We start from the raw sequence: 16,544 nt of genomic DNA, 5'->3' as shown, positions 1-16,544 counted from the left end.
TGGTCCGGAAACTTCAACTGGTACAAAACAGGGCAGCACGCTTACTAACAGGGACTGGCCGACGAAACCACATTACGCCAGTCCTTTTCCAGCTTCATTGGCTGCCAGTCCAGGTCCGGGCCCGATTCAAAGTGCTGGTATTAACATTTAAAGCCCTAAACGACTTGGGGCCAGGTTATCTGAAGGAACGCCTCCTCCCATATGTACCTGCCCGGACCCTAAGGTCATCCTCAGGGGTCCTTCTCCGTGAGCCCCTGCCAAAGGAAGTGAGGCAGGTGGCTACCAGGAGGAGGGCCTTCTCTGCTGTGGCACCCCAGCTGTGGAATGAGCTCCCTAAGGAGGTTCGCTTGGCACCTACATTATATGCTTTTAGACACCAGGTGAAGACCTTTTTATTCTCCCAACATTTTAACAATCTATAAATAAATTTTAACATGGTGTTTTAAATTTGTAATTTTGCATTGCTGCTGTTTTTATCTGGTTGAGCTTTTTTATTGTATTTTATATTATGGTTTTATACTGTTGTTTTATATTATGAATGGTTTTAATTTTTGTGAACTGCCCAGAGAGCTCCGGCTATTGGGTGGTATAGAAATGTAATAAATAAATAAATAAATCAGGGCTAGTAGCCATTGATAGCCTTAAGAACATAAGAATATAAGAAGTCCCATGTTGAATCAGACCAAAGATCCATCTAGTTCAGCACTCTGCTCACACAGTGACCAACCAGCCATCGGCCAGGGATGAACAAGCAGGACATGGTGCAACAGCACCCTCCTGCCCATGTTCCCCAGCAACTGGTGCACACAGGCTTACTGCCTCGAATACTGGAGATAGCCTTCTCCTACAGGAATTTATTTAACCCCTTTTTAAAGTCATCCAAATTGGTGGCATCACTATGTCTTGTGGAAATGAGTTCCATATTTTAACTAAGTGTTGTGTGAAGAAGTCCTGCCTTTTATCTGTCCTGAATCTCCCAACAATCAGCTTCATGGCATGACCTCGTTGGGTTCTAGAATTGTGTGGGAGGTGAGAAAATGTCTTCCTCTCCACCTTCTCCATACCATGCATAATTTTGTACACCTATATCATGTCTCCCCTTAGCCTCCTTCCCCCCCCAAGCTAAACAATCCCAGCTGTTGTAACTTTACGTCATAGGGGAGATGCTCCAGCCCCTTGATCATTTTAGTTGCCCTTTTCTGCACTTTTTCCAGCTCTACCAGAACTGTACACAGATCTGTACACAGTATTCTAAGTGTGGTCACACCATAGATTTGTATAAAGGCAGTGTGATACTGGCAGTTTTATTCTCAACTCGTTTTCTAATACTGCCTAACATGGGGTTTGCCTTCTTTACAGCGCTGGGATGACATCCTCATTGGGCTGTCCACCACAACCCTAAGATCTCTTTCTGTAGTCCAAAACATCTGTAGGGCATCGGTTGGGGAAGATTGGCTAAGTAAATGGAAGGAATTCTGAGGCGTGCTCCAAATCTGGGGGGGGGGGGGGGAGGAATCCATAAGCTATACAGGAAGAGGGAAATATAAGTGTTGGGCAATATGAGATCAGCAGCCCCTTGGATTTTTTAAAAAGAATGTTTTCTCCTGGGGCTTTTATTGGCGATTTACATAGGATCTTCACTGAAAGTTTACTTGTCGTTATCAGTCAAGAGAGTGCAATGTTCCCAGGAGCATGCAAACAGATTTATAAGAACAGGTTAATCTGCAATGTTAATGCCATTAGCAAACAGTCAAGTAAGATCTGAATATTTTCCCCAAGATAAGCCTCAAGGTAGAGATCAGGGCTAGTGTGGGAAAAGACGGAGTGTATTTTATATATATAAATACACACATACGTACATGTTTGTGCTGCTCAGGAAAGGTTTGTGAAATGAAAATTCCCATGGGAGGCCCTTTATTATCAATACAAGGAGGGTGGCAATATGCACAATGCAAGGCTCTGGTGACCTTAAGTGATTTTGGACAAAAGCAGCCCTTTTGCAATCTAAAGAAGGCATACAAGTGTTGGCGTTTTGGACTATGGTTAGGGAGAACCGAGTTCAAATCCCCTCTAAGTTAGAAAACAAAAAGGAGGACAACATGGTCAGCCCCCAAGTGGGCGTGTCCAGCACCAAGGGGGCATGCCCACCCTTACATAGCCTTGGTCACATGTCTGATTTTACAGCACACATTTAAGACAAATCTGTTCTACATGAGATATTAATGTTAAAATCACTGAAATAAAGAACGAGTGAGAGATTCAGTGCATCTGAAATTAACTTCACTCACTCCTACTTTTGTAGCTTCTGCTATACTCTGTGTGATACATTCTCCCCTTCCCTCAAATATCTTTTCTGACTCATTGCAAGCTGCTGCTATTGTTAACAGGGTTTGCTACTGACCGGCCGGATGGCTGGCTTTATTTTTTTTATTTCAATTTTTTAAAAAAGCTTGTGTATAATTGTCACAAGTTTCTCTACTCTAACATTAGGGTGGGTGTTGTGGCAGTGAACACTACTTTGCCCATTCACACTTCTCACTTATATACATTAGCTTCTCAAGGCTTGTGTATTAGCACCACTGCGCACATCCAGTTTACTTCTTGCACAAACATGCAACTCTGAGACCCTCTTCCTAATGCCCTGCGTTGCATGCCAGCACCATGGGGCTAAGCTACAATAGATGTCTCTGGGTTGTCTGTGCAGCCTCTGCTGTCTCTCACTATAAGTCTTTGCAGACAAACCAAAGCCTCCAGCCTCAAACAATCTCTCTCTCTTTCTCTCTCCCCCAAAGTCTCCCAATGGTCCAGCTAGGCTGCACACTTGTGGCTTGGGATATTGCTTATTGCAGGTTATTGCTTGGTCATGTCTGGTGACTCTTACATTATTATTATTATTATTATTATTATTATTATTATTATTATTATTTCCCGCCTTTTGCCTAATACTTTAAAAAAACTCTGCCACCAGCCGCCACCACCTCCTCTCCTAGTGCACAACCGCTCAACTCTGATGCACTCTTAAAACACTCTGCGTGGCAAGCCAGCTTCAGGGCCAAGCTACAGGTGCATCTGGGTTGCCTTCAGCCTCTCTCTGCCTTATGCCACCCAGCCAACATCTCCAGCCTCAAATAATCCCCCACCCCACTCTCTCTGCCAAAGTCTCCCAACGGTACAGCCAGGCTGTGCACTTGTACTCTGTGGCTGTGGGTAGGGCAACAGCTTATAGCTTGGTTGCATCTGATGACTCTTTAAAAAAAAAAAAACTCCACCGCCAGCTGCCTCTGCCTGCACCAAAACTGGACTTTGAGACACTCTTTAAAAGGCTCTGTGTGGCACAGCAGCCTCTCAAGGCTCAGCTACAGCCATCTCTGAGTTGTGTCTTCAGTCTAACTCTGCCTCTAAGAAATATGCCAGCTAGGCAAAGCCGCAAATCTATTTTTGTCTGACATGCGCTTCAAATGTTCTGCATTGCATCCCAGCAGTCCAGACAGAGCCTAGCTCACAAGTGTACAAAGTGAAGTTGAAGGGAAGTGGTAGTGAAGCAAAGCAATGATATGTCAGGTTCCAACATTCGCAGCAAAAAGGCATCCGCAAAGAAGAGAGCCTCTCTCTCGACTGGCACCTCACTGTTGGTCATGAGAGTTTTTCTCTAAGGATGACCCTTCATCGCTCATGATGTGGAACTTTGAGAAAAAGGCCTCTGGCCCATTCTGTTTTGCCCTGTGGGCTGCTTTGACTGACCTCTCCTTTCCCACATTTTGATTTGTGGATGCCTTGCCACTGCTGAGCTTCAGGTACCTGACTGCCCACCAAATCTGCAACAGGAAAGGTGCCCTGCTTGCCCAGCACTTCTTACCTAAAGACTGGAGATCCCCTTAATGCCAAGGGCTGAAACTGCTCAATGTGCAAGACCCCAAAGAGGAGGTTTGACAACTTGAGTTTGAAGGATATGGCTCCAGCAGTTTTTAAAACAATAATTTTAGAACTTTGAACTTTAAAAAAAATCCTAAAAAAACAGTGGATGAACGGATCTGATTCAAACTTGACATGGCTAAATCTCTCCTTAAGAGCTATCATGGTGCCAACTTTCAACTCTATAGCTTTAAAAATATCATTTTTAAAAATAATAATTTTAAACCTCAAACTTTGTTTAAAATTCCTAAAGCTCAACGGACTAATGGATCTGTTTCAAATTTGGTATGGCTAAAGTCCTACCTAAGAGCTACCATCGTGTCAAGTTTCATATCTTTATCTTTAAAAATGACAGAGTTACAAGCATTTTTGTTAATTCCTATTAAAGTAGAGCTGCCCTTTGGCTGGGAAAGATGGGAAAAAATCTGGATTTCCCCTCACGGATTTGTTACCAGAAATCCGGGTCACATGGTCACCCTAAAGTCATGAAGCCGGCTCGGTGACCATGAACTAATCACCACCTCTTAACTTAAGCTACTACCCAGGGTTGTTGTGAGAATGGCACACAACAGGGACGGGAGGAGGGTGGGAGGTGTGGAACCTTGAAGGGGAAGGGGAATATAATTGAAATGATCATTTGTGTGTTCCAGAATTTCTCACATATGCAGAAATCTCATATTCGCAACTTGCTAAGGATCTCACCTTTTAACTTTGTTCTTTTAAAGGCATCATATGTGTCTAGTCATTATGATAACGAAGAGTAGCTTTAAAGGATTTCTGGTGGTTGGGGGGGGAAGGTTTTTTTGCCCGGCTGGCCTTGCACGTTGCAGACCAGACAGATGAGCTGCTGATTGGAAAGCTGGTGTACAACCTGATCTGAATAGGGCTGTACTCCCCCTCAAGAGTGAGCCTCACAGCTTGGGAGCTGCCCTGGATCCATCATTACTCCTGGTTACTCAGGTGGCAGGGGGAGTCATGAGTGGATTTTAGTTGCTTCAGCTGGTTTATCAGCTGCCTCCCATAAAGAAATTGGAGATGGTGTCGGTTGCAGTTGCCCAGACTGGACATCTGGACAGCCTCAGGGTACCTCACCCCACATGGAATGGTTCACCAATGTTTCTCTTTCACAGGAAAGGTGCAGGGCCTAATTTGTAGTAGCCCCAGCACTTTCCTTTCAATGTCAGGGCGTGACGTTCTGCAGTCCTGATATAAACAAGAGTATGCTAGATGCAGTGGAGGCTGGTGGCTTCAATGTCAGTGGTGCCATGAATCCACTCTGGGTTTTGGTCAGAACCAGTCAGAACTCTAAAGGAGCTACCCAAGGGCCTTCAGAGTTCCAACTGAAAGCCAGAACGGATTCCCTCACCCCACTGACATTGTAAACACCAGATTTAGATGGACCAAAATCTGGCTTGGTGTAAGGGATGCACATACATTCTTATATTTCATGTGAAATGGGGAGAGCCCAATTTGTCATTAAACAGAGGCTAATGGATTGCCTGGACCAAATTTTAAAAATGAGATGTCCCCTTTAAACTGGTTACCTATCTGCAAATACAGGAGAGCATTTTCTCGGGCTCAGTGAAATGTTCTGCCCTCTAAATTTCTAAATGGTAGATATAGTAAAATTCCAGTTAACAACAGATGTTGCCCTGGAATGGTAGAGTCAGTTCCCTACATCAAGGGGCTAGAGAAATTTTGATTTCCCTTAATACAGTTTTAAATTTTTATTTTGCATTTTATGTTATGGTTTTAATTGTTTTGAACTAGTCAGAGAGCAATTTAGCTATTGGACAGGACAGAAATGTAAATAAAATAAAACAAATAAAATGCAATTGGTTCCTGGACAAACCTTAGAGTCCCTTCTGATTACTGCACTTTAGAATTCTAACATCTCAATTTCAGAGCAAGCTGCTAAATTTTTAAATGTAGCCTTCTGGATTAAGAGCCTCTAGTATTATTTCATGACTTCGCTCTCAAATTAAGTACTATATTTTTCAATATTTATTTAATTTTTTAAAAAAATTGGTGGTTGGTAAACCATAAATAAACTGCTGTTACAAATTGCACTGAAATAATAATATAGCGAAATCAATAGATGGTGGGCTTTCGAAACAAAATATGTTTAACTCGATTAAGGTTGCAATCCAAAGCATGCTTGCTTGGGAGGAAGCTGTACTCTACTCTTTTGTTTTTCAAAGCAAACTTTGTAGGTTTCAGATTATTATTGTCTCAAAAGACAAGAAACTAAAAAATTCAATCTAACCAATAAAATAACTTGAAACTGCCTTAATGGAATGACTAGTATTAGGTGCTACTCCACTGCCCTCTAGTGTTGCTGTCACACTGTAGCTTTCTTAAATGCAAACAATAAATTCGTTTTTTCTAGGAACAGAAAAAACTCCTACAATTCCTAGCATGACCCTTGCACCCTAAAACAATCTGCTCAGGAAGCCCAAACAAGCAAGGTTCAAATCTGCCAACTCTTTCTCTCACACACACACACATCTCTGAAATGCAACATGAGCAATACCAAAATCTCACAAATGCAATATGTTTTATTTGCATAAAAATACATATTGAAAAAATCAGTATTAAAATTTATTTTACAGCATAGGTGGTGGTTATTATTAGATTTCCACCATTTGCATTTCTGCTAAAGACTATTCTTAATAAGATGACATCTTAGCTTAGCTTATGTAAACAAGTTCACAAACTGAAATGAACCGTGTCAGCACATTTGGAGGTCAGAAACTAACACAAAAAGCAAAAAACAAACAAACTAGATGTATAAAATACTCATTGAAATAAGCCCACTTCTCAAACTAGAGCTATGTAGTCAAAGCATTCGGAACAAGGACATTAAAAATGAAGACATTGGGAGATGTAAAGTTTAACATTAAATGCTATTCCTCTAAAGCATCGTGTAGATGTGGTCATGTAGGTCAGGGATGGGCAGCTTTTGAGCCTAAAGATGTTTTAGCCAACAACACCCTACTGAGCATAGTCAATGATGAGAGATCATGGGAGATGTAGGCTGAAACATCTGGAGAGCCAGACTTTGTCCAGTCCTGGTGCTCATAGTAGGGAGTAATGAAGATCATGTCTTCTAACCTGCCATACACACCCCATCTCCAGGTCCATCAGATGGCTGTCCATAGTTGGAATAAGAGGCTAAGCACAGAAATTCCAATGCACGTTTTCCCCAGCCTGTTGGCATCACAACAATAGGTAATGGCAAGCAAGCCCAGAAGTGTTCTGAGAGGAAATGAGCTATGGGGTGGAACCGTAGCTTAGTGTGATGGAGCACCAGCTTTGCATGCAGACGGTCACAGGTTCGGTCCCCAGATAGGTCGAGGAAAAGGATCCCACCTGAAACCCTGGACCAAGGGTCTGACTCAATGTAAGTCAGCTTCCTATGTTTCTATGATCTAATTCCTCTACCATGCATAGGCTCTGTGGTGGGGAAAGGAACTCTATGGGCCCTCAGATGTTGTTGGACTCCAACTCCCATCAGTCAACATGCCCCCTGGCAGGGATGATGGGAGCTATAGACCTAAGAGGTCTATAGCTCTAAGAGGGCCATGGGTTCCCTGTCCCTGCATAATTATAGTTAAGAATGGACGAATCCATCCATTTCAGTTTCTTTCCATTTATTAAGTTCGGTTCATCCTGAACTTTGGGAAATTGTTTTGGTTTTTCTTTGAAAGTTTGCATGAAAATTCATACACATCTGTGTGCATTTTTAATACACATTGCCTTTTTGTATGCAATTACAATGCATTTTCAATAAGGCATTTTCATGTTATTTTCACTGATATACAGTTTTTGTAAGCTTTTCCCTATCATACACGTTTTATTGGAGAACGGCATTCCAAAATTTTGAAAAGTTGGAATTTTGAAGGATAATTCAGTTTCAGTTTGCGCATTGGTTCAAAAGTGTGAAATTAGGTCTGTTCACATTAAAATGCAAATAAAATTAATTCCCCCCCCCCATACCTACTTTTAGCCACATCGGTACATGGTACAAGCTTCTTCTTTTTTTGCCAAAAAACAAACAAACCTTGAACTAATTGAAATAGCATTATATTTAAAGTTAATAAAAACCTGGATTCTATTTTACGTCTTGTCTCAAAATTTAAGAAGGGTGGTATTCACACACAAACATACACACACACAAATACTGTCAACTGGAAAGAAAATAGTAATGTTAAACTCACATCTAACATTTCTAGCTGCCTTTTTGATAGAATTTCAAACAGAGGTAGATGTAGAAATGTCACCAGATGAACTGGGGCAGCCTGAGAAGTATTGACAAGTTCTGTATGTCCTGGGAGAAGAGATAAAGAGGAGCTTCAGGCATGGAAGTCTCTCAAAAAGCCAGCCAGAAGACCTGTACTGCGTGCTGATGAGGTGTTGCAACTTTGGCCAACTTGGGTTAAGGACCACTTCACACATTACGTCATTGGGGGTACACCAAAGCACAGAACCTATATTGGAAAGGTGGCATCCAAACTAAGTTGAGCTGCAAGATGTCAGTGCAACCATATTACTCTGGATCCCTAACAGAAATATATATCCAGCATAGGAGTTCTTTTATATATACAGGTAGGCATTTGATAAAAGAGCATTTAAAGACAACTAAATTCTGAGATTAAGGCTGCAGCCCTATGTACAGTTCTCAGTGAGTGAGACGCATTGAAAGCCAGTGTGGTGTAGTGGCTAGAGTGTTGGACTGGGATTCAGGAGATCTGGGTTCAAGTCTCCACTCTGCCATGAAACTCACTGGGTGACTTTGGGTCACTGCCCCTCAGCCTAACCTACCTCACAGGGATGTTGTGAGGACAAAATGGAGGAGGAGTGTCATGTAACCCCTCCCGCTGGGTTCCTTGCAAGAGGGGGGGAAGCGTGGGATAGAAATGTAATAATTAAAAAATAAATTGAACAGTGGCTCTTACATCTGAATAAATATGCGTATGCATAGGATCCGACTGTAGGTGTACACCAGCTGTCCTCTAGACCTGTTGGGCTGCAACCCCATCATTCCAGCATGGCCCTTGGTCAGGAATTATGGGAGTTGCAGCCCAAAACATCTGGAGAAGACCAAATTGGTGTACATGCAAGAACATTTTTTTAAGGTATGAATGCAACCCTCAAATAACATGTGCATCATGCAAGTACCCTCACCAGGGAGCATCGATTAGGCAGAACTGCCTGCCGACAGCAAGATCTGTGGCTCGACTGTGCATAATGTGTGAAGGGGTGCCTAGGGCCAGTGGTTCGTGGAACCTCCAGTGGAGAGCAGGAGAAGGGGTATTGTTCCAAGCACTCCAACTCATACATTCACACCCTCTTTTTAAGCAGAAAGATTGCCGTCCTACTCCTACTTCATGCAAACTGAACCTGCGTGCTTTAAAAATAGAATCACTCCCCCCTGCGCTAATCGAAATAAGATTTTAAGTCGCCACGACGGCGGACGTCACAGGTCCAACAGTGGAAGCCTCCTCCCAAGGAATTGGCGTGGCGGATGTTCACTTTGATGGTTGAAATGCCTGTGGCGGTAAATGTGGGGAGAGAGAGAGAGAGATGAGAAAGTGTGTTCTCACACAGAGGATTACAAGGAGCCACAGCTAATTCCTGTGATACATAAGAGGAGCCATGCTGGATCAGATCAAGGGTTTATCTAGCCAAGAACTCGGTTCACACAGTGGCCAACCAGCTGTTGACCAAGGACCAACAAAGCAGTACTGGTGCAACAGCACCCTCCCACCCATGTTCTCCAGCAACTAGTGCACATAGGCTTACTGCCTTGGATACTGGAGGTAGCACATAACTATCAGGGCTAGTATCCATTGATGGCCTTCTCCTCCAGGAATTTATCTAACCGCCTTTTAAAGCCATGTGTGGTTTGGTACATGCAATACATGTGTCATGCAAGATGCAATGCATGTGTGATGCGATACATGTGTTATGTGTGATGCGATACATGTGTTATGTGTGATGTGATAATGTGTCATGTGGTACAAGTGATGTCTGGTATGTCACTAACAAGAAGCTGCCTTGTACGGAGATCAGTCCATCTAGCCCCAGAATCGGCAACACTTACTAGCAGCAGCTCTCCAGCATTTCAGGCAGGAATATTCCCAGCCCTACCTGGAGATGCGGAGGACTGAGCCTGGATCCTTCTGCATAAGATGTAGGTGCTTTACCATTGAGCTACGGCCCCTCCTAATAGGCCCAGGGAGACCTGTGCTCAGAAACCTACCCAGCCGTGAAGCTGATTGGGTGATCTTGGGCCAGTCGTGGTATCAGACTCCCAGCTAAAGGGAGACCTCTCTGGATGAGGAGGTGGTAACGCCAAGCAGCATTTTTAGGGTAAAAACCCACATTGCCTTTGTGGAATGGACATTTATTTATTCTTGTAGGGAGGATTTAATAATAATAATAATAATAATAATAATAATAATAATAATAATAATAATAATAATACTGTGTTATGGTTTATTCTCTCTCCTGTTTAGCACCAAGCTGTTGGAATAGATTAGTTTATTTGTATAAATTAATACATTTGTATAATGTTCTATTTGATAGTGTATGTATTGATATTTTATTATGCATTTATTTACCAATAAAATGGTGATTTCATAGAATCATAGAATAGAAGAGTTGGAATAGTAGAATTGGAAGGGGCCTATTAGGCCATCTGAAGAACCCCAGAGAGCTGGATTGGGACCTCAAAGGGGGTTGATTTGACTCCTAGGGCTGAGGCTCTGCACTGCTGCTCTACTAAAAACACTGGATTCCTAGTCCTTAAGATGGATTGGTGTGGGTCAGAGATGCTGCAGGCCAAACTGTGGACACCCCCAAGCCTTCTGTTTGACACCACCTACTTACAGCATCCCTGAGCTGGGACCAAGTTCTCCAAAAGCCCCGTTCCCCTCTGTGGGTATATAGCCCTGAGAATAACTGCCCCATAACTTTGTACTTTTGTCCTACCTAAACTTTCAAACAGCTTCTGGATTGGCGTTTCATTGGCATCCACCATCACACGTTTTTCGTCCAGCATCAGGACATTCATGGACAGCCATTTGGAGGACATCCATAGTGGATGGTCTAGAGGCAATAACACAGAATACTTAGCACTCACGGATGGCCACCAGGGCTATTCAAATTGGACTTCTGCTTCATAAGATTGGTCTTCAGAATGGAAAGTAAACAAGAACATACTGTCAGGAATGAGGGGCAACGGGGGATGAACCACTGTCCAACCGGCCTTCCTGAAGAGGTCAATCTGAGGGGGAAAGAGAGGGGGGAGATTTTCAAACCAGACATTTTAAATTTATTTATTTATTTATTTATTTAAGCATTTTTATCCCGCCCTTCAGCCAAAAAAGGCTCTCACGGCGGCTTACAAAAGTATTTCTTAAGACAGTCCCTGCCCACAGGCTTACAATCTAAAAGACATGACACAAAAGGAAAGGGGATTGGGAGGGAGGAGGAAATTTGTTAAACATGTCTTTCTTAACCAGCTCTCTGATGTCTATGCTGCTCTGCATTCAATGACCTTTGCTCTCCAGTTTTATTTAATTTATTTATTATATTTATATCCTGCCTTTTTTCCACTTTATCCTCACAACAACCCTGTAAGGTAGGTTGGGCTGAGAGTCTGTGACTGTCCCAAAGTCACCCAGTAGACTAGAACCCAGATCTCCCAACTCCCAGTCCAACACTTTAGCCACGACACCACACTGGCTCTCAGTTCAACTAAGCCTGAGATTTCCCCCCTTCATTACATACACTGCCACCAATGGCGGATTTCCACCAATGTCTTCAGAGGAGGGATTTTCCTCAGGATCACACCTGCTGTGATCCTGAAAGCGATCAGTGCCCACCCATGCTTCAGTTGTGGCTTCTAGCATTTTTTTTTAATATGCATATGAAATGCAAAGAAGCCTTTAATGTTGCATCCAGCAAAGTCCAGTATTCCATACAGATTTTTTAAAAAGCTCTCTTGCACTTGTTAAACAGGTTTGCAGGAGTTGCCCGACTTCTTTAGTTTTCATCACAAGAGGGCGGTCTCCATTTTTGAATTGGCAGGAAACCAAACGTTGCCATTGTCTACCTGGAGCTGCAGTTATAGTACTGCCTGAAGTTGTTCTCTGCAATTTCCCTTTGCAAATTTTAATGTTTAAGGAATGTTTCATTTCTGAGCAGCAGATAGAGCAAACAGTGTTATGCCACCTGGTTGAAGGCATGGCTCTTGAAAACCAGGGTGGATAAAAATCAATGTTTTTTTAAAAAAAAAATTTAAAAATTGGATTTTTAAAAATTTAAATCGGATTTTTTTTTACTTAAATCTGATTTTTTTTAATAAAATGCTTTTTGAGGAAAAATCTATTTAAAGATAGTTTTGTATTTAAGATCCATTATAGTCCAAAGGTTATTCATCATGAAATAAGGATTAGTTTTTAATTATGTAGCATGAGGCTGTTTAAATTTTTAGATAAATGAATTCCATTAATCCATTCACAATGTCATGCTCTTCCAGAAGTTTCTGTAAGATTATTTTTCTCCTTCCGATAAAGTACAGCAGAAAAGTTGCCCAAATATGAATGATTAACCTATTAAACTGGAGATTATCTATCTATGATGTGTTTCTAATAGTATAATCAAATCAGTATTTTTTTGATATAACTGTAAAACTAATCTGAAAAGTTGCTATTCTAAAAATGAAACCTTCACCTGGTTGTAAATATTAAGATTATACCAGCAAGAATGAGTCTTTGGTAACTCTGAGTTGTGTAAAATAAAGCGAGGAAGAGTGCACTTTGGGGGGGGGGAGTCACATGATTAAATCAACTCTTTCTGAGTAATGATTTAAATTGTGATTTAAATCAAATTAATTTAAATCAAATCCACCCTGTTGAAAACCTAAAGAGTCAAGGTGAGACCAAGAAATACATATTTCCAATAATTTGCAGTATGTCCTATGGGTTCGTGCTTGTTTTGCCCTCACTGTTTTGGGGGACTGTATTTATTCATGAGGAGTTATAATGAGGATTAACACATTGGCACAAGTGTGCATTAGGGCTGTTGTGAATTAGCGCAAGTAAAACAAAAATCTGGTTTTAAAAAAAAAGGTTCTGTCAACGAATGGATGGTGGAACAAAAAATGCCTGAAAATCCATGAAACTCAGACAGAACGGATTTCACAAAATCTGTACATTCCTATAGAGCAGCTGACAGAGCAGCAGTTCTGTTAGTTCCAACTATCTGCTACAGTTACTGTGATAGCTGGAGTAAACAGAGATAAGAAGTACAGAAGAGAGCCTATTCAGATTTAAGGGCTTTTTTTTTAAAAAAAAATCACAATTACTGTTTAAGGGTTCATCGCCTAAGTTAATTTTGAAAAACAAGGGTTTAAATGTTTCATTTGGTTAACAATTGCTTAAGGGAAATATGGTGACCTATTCCAAACATTAACAAAAAACACCTGGGAGATTCCTCTCAGGACTCTACCACTTCAAAGTATACAGGTGGGCGAATCACAGGTTTTAAAACTCCAAAACGCCCTACACATGGATAGCTAACGGCTCAGGTAGGACAATCCTAGCTGAGCTGGCATTCCACATGCAGGCATGTTTTTTCAAATGGAGAACCATTCTGAGACTGAAGCCCCCACCTGCATCTTGAAGTAGTCTAGCCCTAGGAGGACTTCACCACATCAGGCCTATAGTCAAAACATATTTAATGAGCAGGCCTAAGAATACACCTTAAAGAAGGCATTGGAATCAATGCAGAAGAGTCAGAATGCACACATAACTGTTAAGTTCAAAATTATTTAACAGTGCTAAAACCACTAAATTTTTAAAATTAAAATTTAAATGGTGCCTATTACTTCTCAGTTCTCTTTTCACACAATGGCCAACCAGCCATCGGCCAGGGATGAACAATGTCCCATTGCTAGTTTTGAAGAAAGTTTAAATTGCCAGTCTAGGTGGCTTTTGGACATAGAAGGGAAAGGGCACCATATTGCCTTGGGGCAGCCCTGCTGAAAATTCCTTACCTCTTTGCATGGACGGTCTGGGTTGGAAAGTACAAGACCTGGTCCAATGATGTTAAAAGTGGCGTCAATGTGCATAGGGTTGGGATCTTTGAAAGAGATGGTATGCACTCTGTATTCTGGTGCAAGGTGCCTTCGCATCCATTCGATACCCAAGTAGTTAGTAACCTGGGATAGTAAAGAGAAAGCCTAAACATTTAGCATCTTCACAACAAAATCTGTGTTTAGATTAGTGCTGCGCTGAAAATTTCTTCCCCATTTCCACACCCCAACCCCACCCCAACCCTCCCATTCTCAATCAATCTGATAGGAAAGAAATTGCATTTGGAGAAGTATTCAGAGGAGGAGGCGTTTTCAGAGAAATTCTCATGGGTGGAGTAAGTGTGACATAGCGGTTGGAGTGTTAACTCTAAGGAGCCAGCTTCAAATTCCTATTCAGTCCTGAGCTAGGGCTATCTCTCAGGCTTAACCTACTGCACAGGGTTGTTGGGAAGAAGAGAACGGGGAGGGAGCGATGGAAGACTACATACACCGCTTTGATCTCATTGAAGGAAAGGCGAGATAAAATGTTATCAAGAAACAGAAACAAACAAACAATTGGCTTGCATGTGTAGGAAACTCAGGAAAAACTAGGGAAAGCACTCATTTAGTCACCTGGCTTCTTTGCACAAAGATGTCTCTTCCAGCCCTGATGAAGTCAGCAGCATCAAAGCATGGCTCGAATTCAGTTGTGACAAATTTGCCCTGAGCTGCCAGCTTGTGCCTGTCTTCCACCGTGCGGATGGGGTAATCCTGGTTTAAGAAAGATAGAACAGAGACACACAGGCCAAGATGAGAGAGAGAGAGAAATTCACTTTTGGTAGTTGCTGAAATGAAACTGAAGTATGCAGAAGAAACGTGTGCCCTGGGTGTCCCTTGAGAAGAAGAGTCGGCCCTTGGGTTTCATGAGATCCAGATTTGAATGCCTGGTCAGCTGTGCATTCAAACAGCCGGGCAAACCAGCAGGCATAAACCTCAGCTCCCCACCCTGCCGTCTGTAAAATGGGAACATCAATTATCAACCTTGTTGAGAAGAGTGGGGTTGCAAAGAGGAGGTGCAACATGTTCTCCTTCTGCACTGTGCCATATCCAAATAACAGATGGTTTTTGGTTTTTCAAGAGAGAACCATCACTGCTCCATCCCCACCCCAAAAGTCCTTGCTGTGCAACCTGAGATCATTCCAGGCCTGGAGTTCTGCAGCCCAGCTTTAGTTATTTGGAAATCAAAAGGATAATACCTGATCGTAAAGTTCATCGGCCATTGTGGGCTTTGGTGCAGTTGTCCATTTGGCCCCACGGCGGAAATACTCTTTAATGACAGGCCTGTAGGCTCTGTATTCAAAGAAACGGGCCCGCCATGCCATCGGGGCTTCTATGATTTCATTCCCAATCACCAGCAAAATATCTCTTGGCATGGCTGCATACATTCCTACCAAAGAAGAACAAAAACACACGCAACCCCATTATTCCATTCATTGCATTCTTGTCTCTGAAGTTCACAGGAACATAGGAAGCTGCCTTATACCGAGTCAAACCATTGGCCCATCTAGCCCAGTATTGTTGACACTGACTGGCAGCAGCTCCCTAAGGTTTCAGGCAGGAGTTTTTCCTGCCCTACTTGGAGATGAACCTGGACCCTTCTGCATGCAAAGCAAATGCTAATAGAAAGAGGGCATTAGCAGTAGTTCAAACATTACCATGAATTTCTGAAATGTTTGTGAAAGTTGTCAATACCCATCAAATTTAGTGAAGGTCCCAAACTTCCAAGACACACCCCTAAATGTGATAGTCAACATTCATTGGCGTACACTTGAAAAGTGAGGGGACAGATACCCATTTCAAACACAGATAAATTCAATGGGATTGTCAGCATATCTAAATGTAAATGTTACATTTACATGGCTATTACATTTCATTTAGATAATTTTTTACTGTGCTTTAAAATGAAATAATGTATGTATAATGCAGAAATCCAGTTTCCCCCCATTTAAACCAGAGACGAGGAGTCTTTTCCCTTTCAAGGACCACATTTCCTTCTAGGTAAATTGTAAGAAGCCACATGCTCGATACAGGTGCAAAACCCAGGGGTGGTAATGGGCAGGGACACCTAGTTTTCCTCTCTTTCTGCCACCCCCTTCTCTCTCCCCACTGACTTTAATCTTCAACCACTGGGCCACCACTTTTGCCAGAGATCAGAACTGATCATTTGCAGGGGAGCACATGAAGTTAAGCTAGAGGGCGCCTTCACCTGACTTAAAAACTGAGTATTGTTAAAATTAAATACCTGGTAAAGCTTTTAATATGCTTTAAAGGTTAATGTTAAATCATGAGCAGCTTTTCATATTTTTATATAATAAATGAGGATATGTTCAGCTGACTAGGGAGGGGGCATGGATTTTAAACTCCAGTAATAGTTCCTTGATTGCAAATGACTAGGGAAGTCAGAGAAATCTATTCAGAGATGGAGTTTGAAGGGTTTTCCTAGGCTTGGTTCCCCAGACTTTGTTTTAGTTTCCGCTGATCTGCCAAC

General features: G+C 42.1%; 1 protein-coding gene across 2 annotated transcripts in view; it reads right to left on the bottom strand.

Annotated features, from left to right (window-relative positions):
• The window catches only part of GATM (glycine amidinotransferase), a 250,974-nt gene that overhangs the window by 226,051 nt on the left and 8,379 nt on the right, over nt 1-16,544 (bottom strand). Inside the window, exons 4-9 of one of the 2 annotated variants that reach the window (XR_010026207.1) lie at nt 15,253-15,443; nt 14,630-14,767; nt 13,979-14,143; nt 11,140-11,203; nt 10,909-11,025; nt 7,292-9,464 (exon numbers count right to left, since the gene is read on the bottom strand). Coding sequence is in view for 1 of the 2 variants with exons in the window: in XM_063142557.1 (XP_062998627.1) it covers nt 9,352-9,464; nt 10,909-11,025; nt 11,140-11,203; nt 13,979-14,143; nt 14,630-14,767; nt 15,253-15,443 (788 nt within the window). In the remaining variant the exon portion in view is untranslated. Of the gene's footprint in view, nt 1-6,455; nt 9,465-10,908; nt 11,026-11,139; nt 11,204-13,978; nt 14,144-14,629; nt 14,768-15,252; nt 15,444-16,544 lie in introns of those variants that run through there. The other variant, XM_063142557.1, reaches the window with a different exon arrangement.

Source organism: Elgaria multicarinata, chromosome 16 (genome assembly GCF_023053635.1).
Source record: "Elgaria multicarinata webbii isolate HBS135686 ecotype San Diego chromosome 16, rElgMul1.1.pri, whole genome shotgun sequence".
NCBI classification, from domain to species: Eukaryota; Metazoa; Chordata; class Lepidosauria; order Squamata; family Anguidae; genus Elgaria; species Elgaria multicarinata.
Note: the sequence above shows the minus strand (reverse complement) of the source record. Positions and strands in the feature narration are given on the sequence as shown.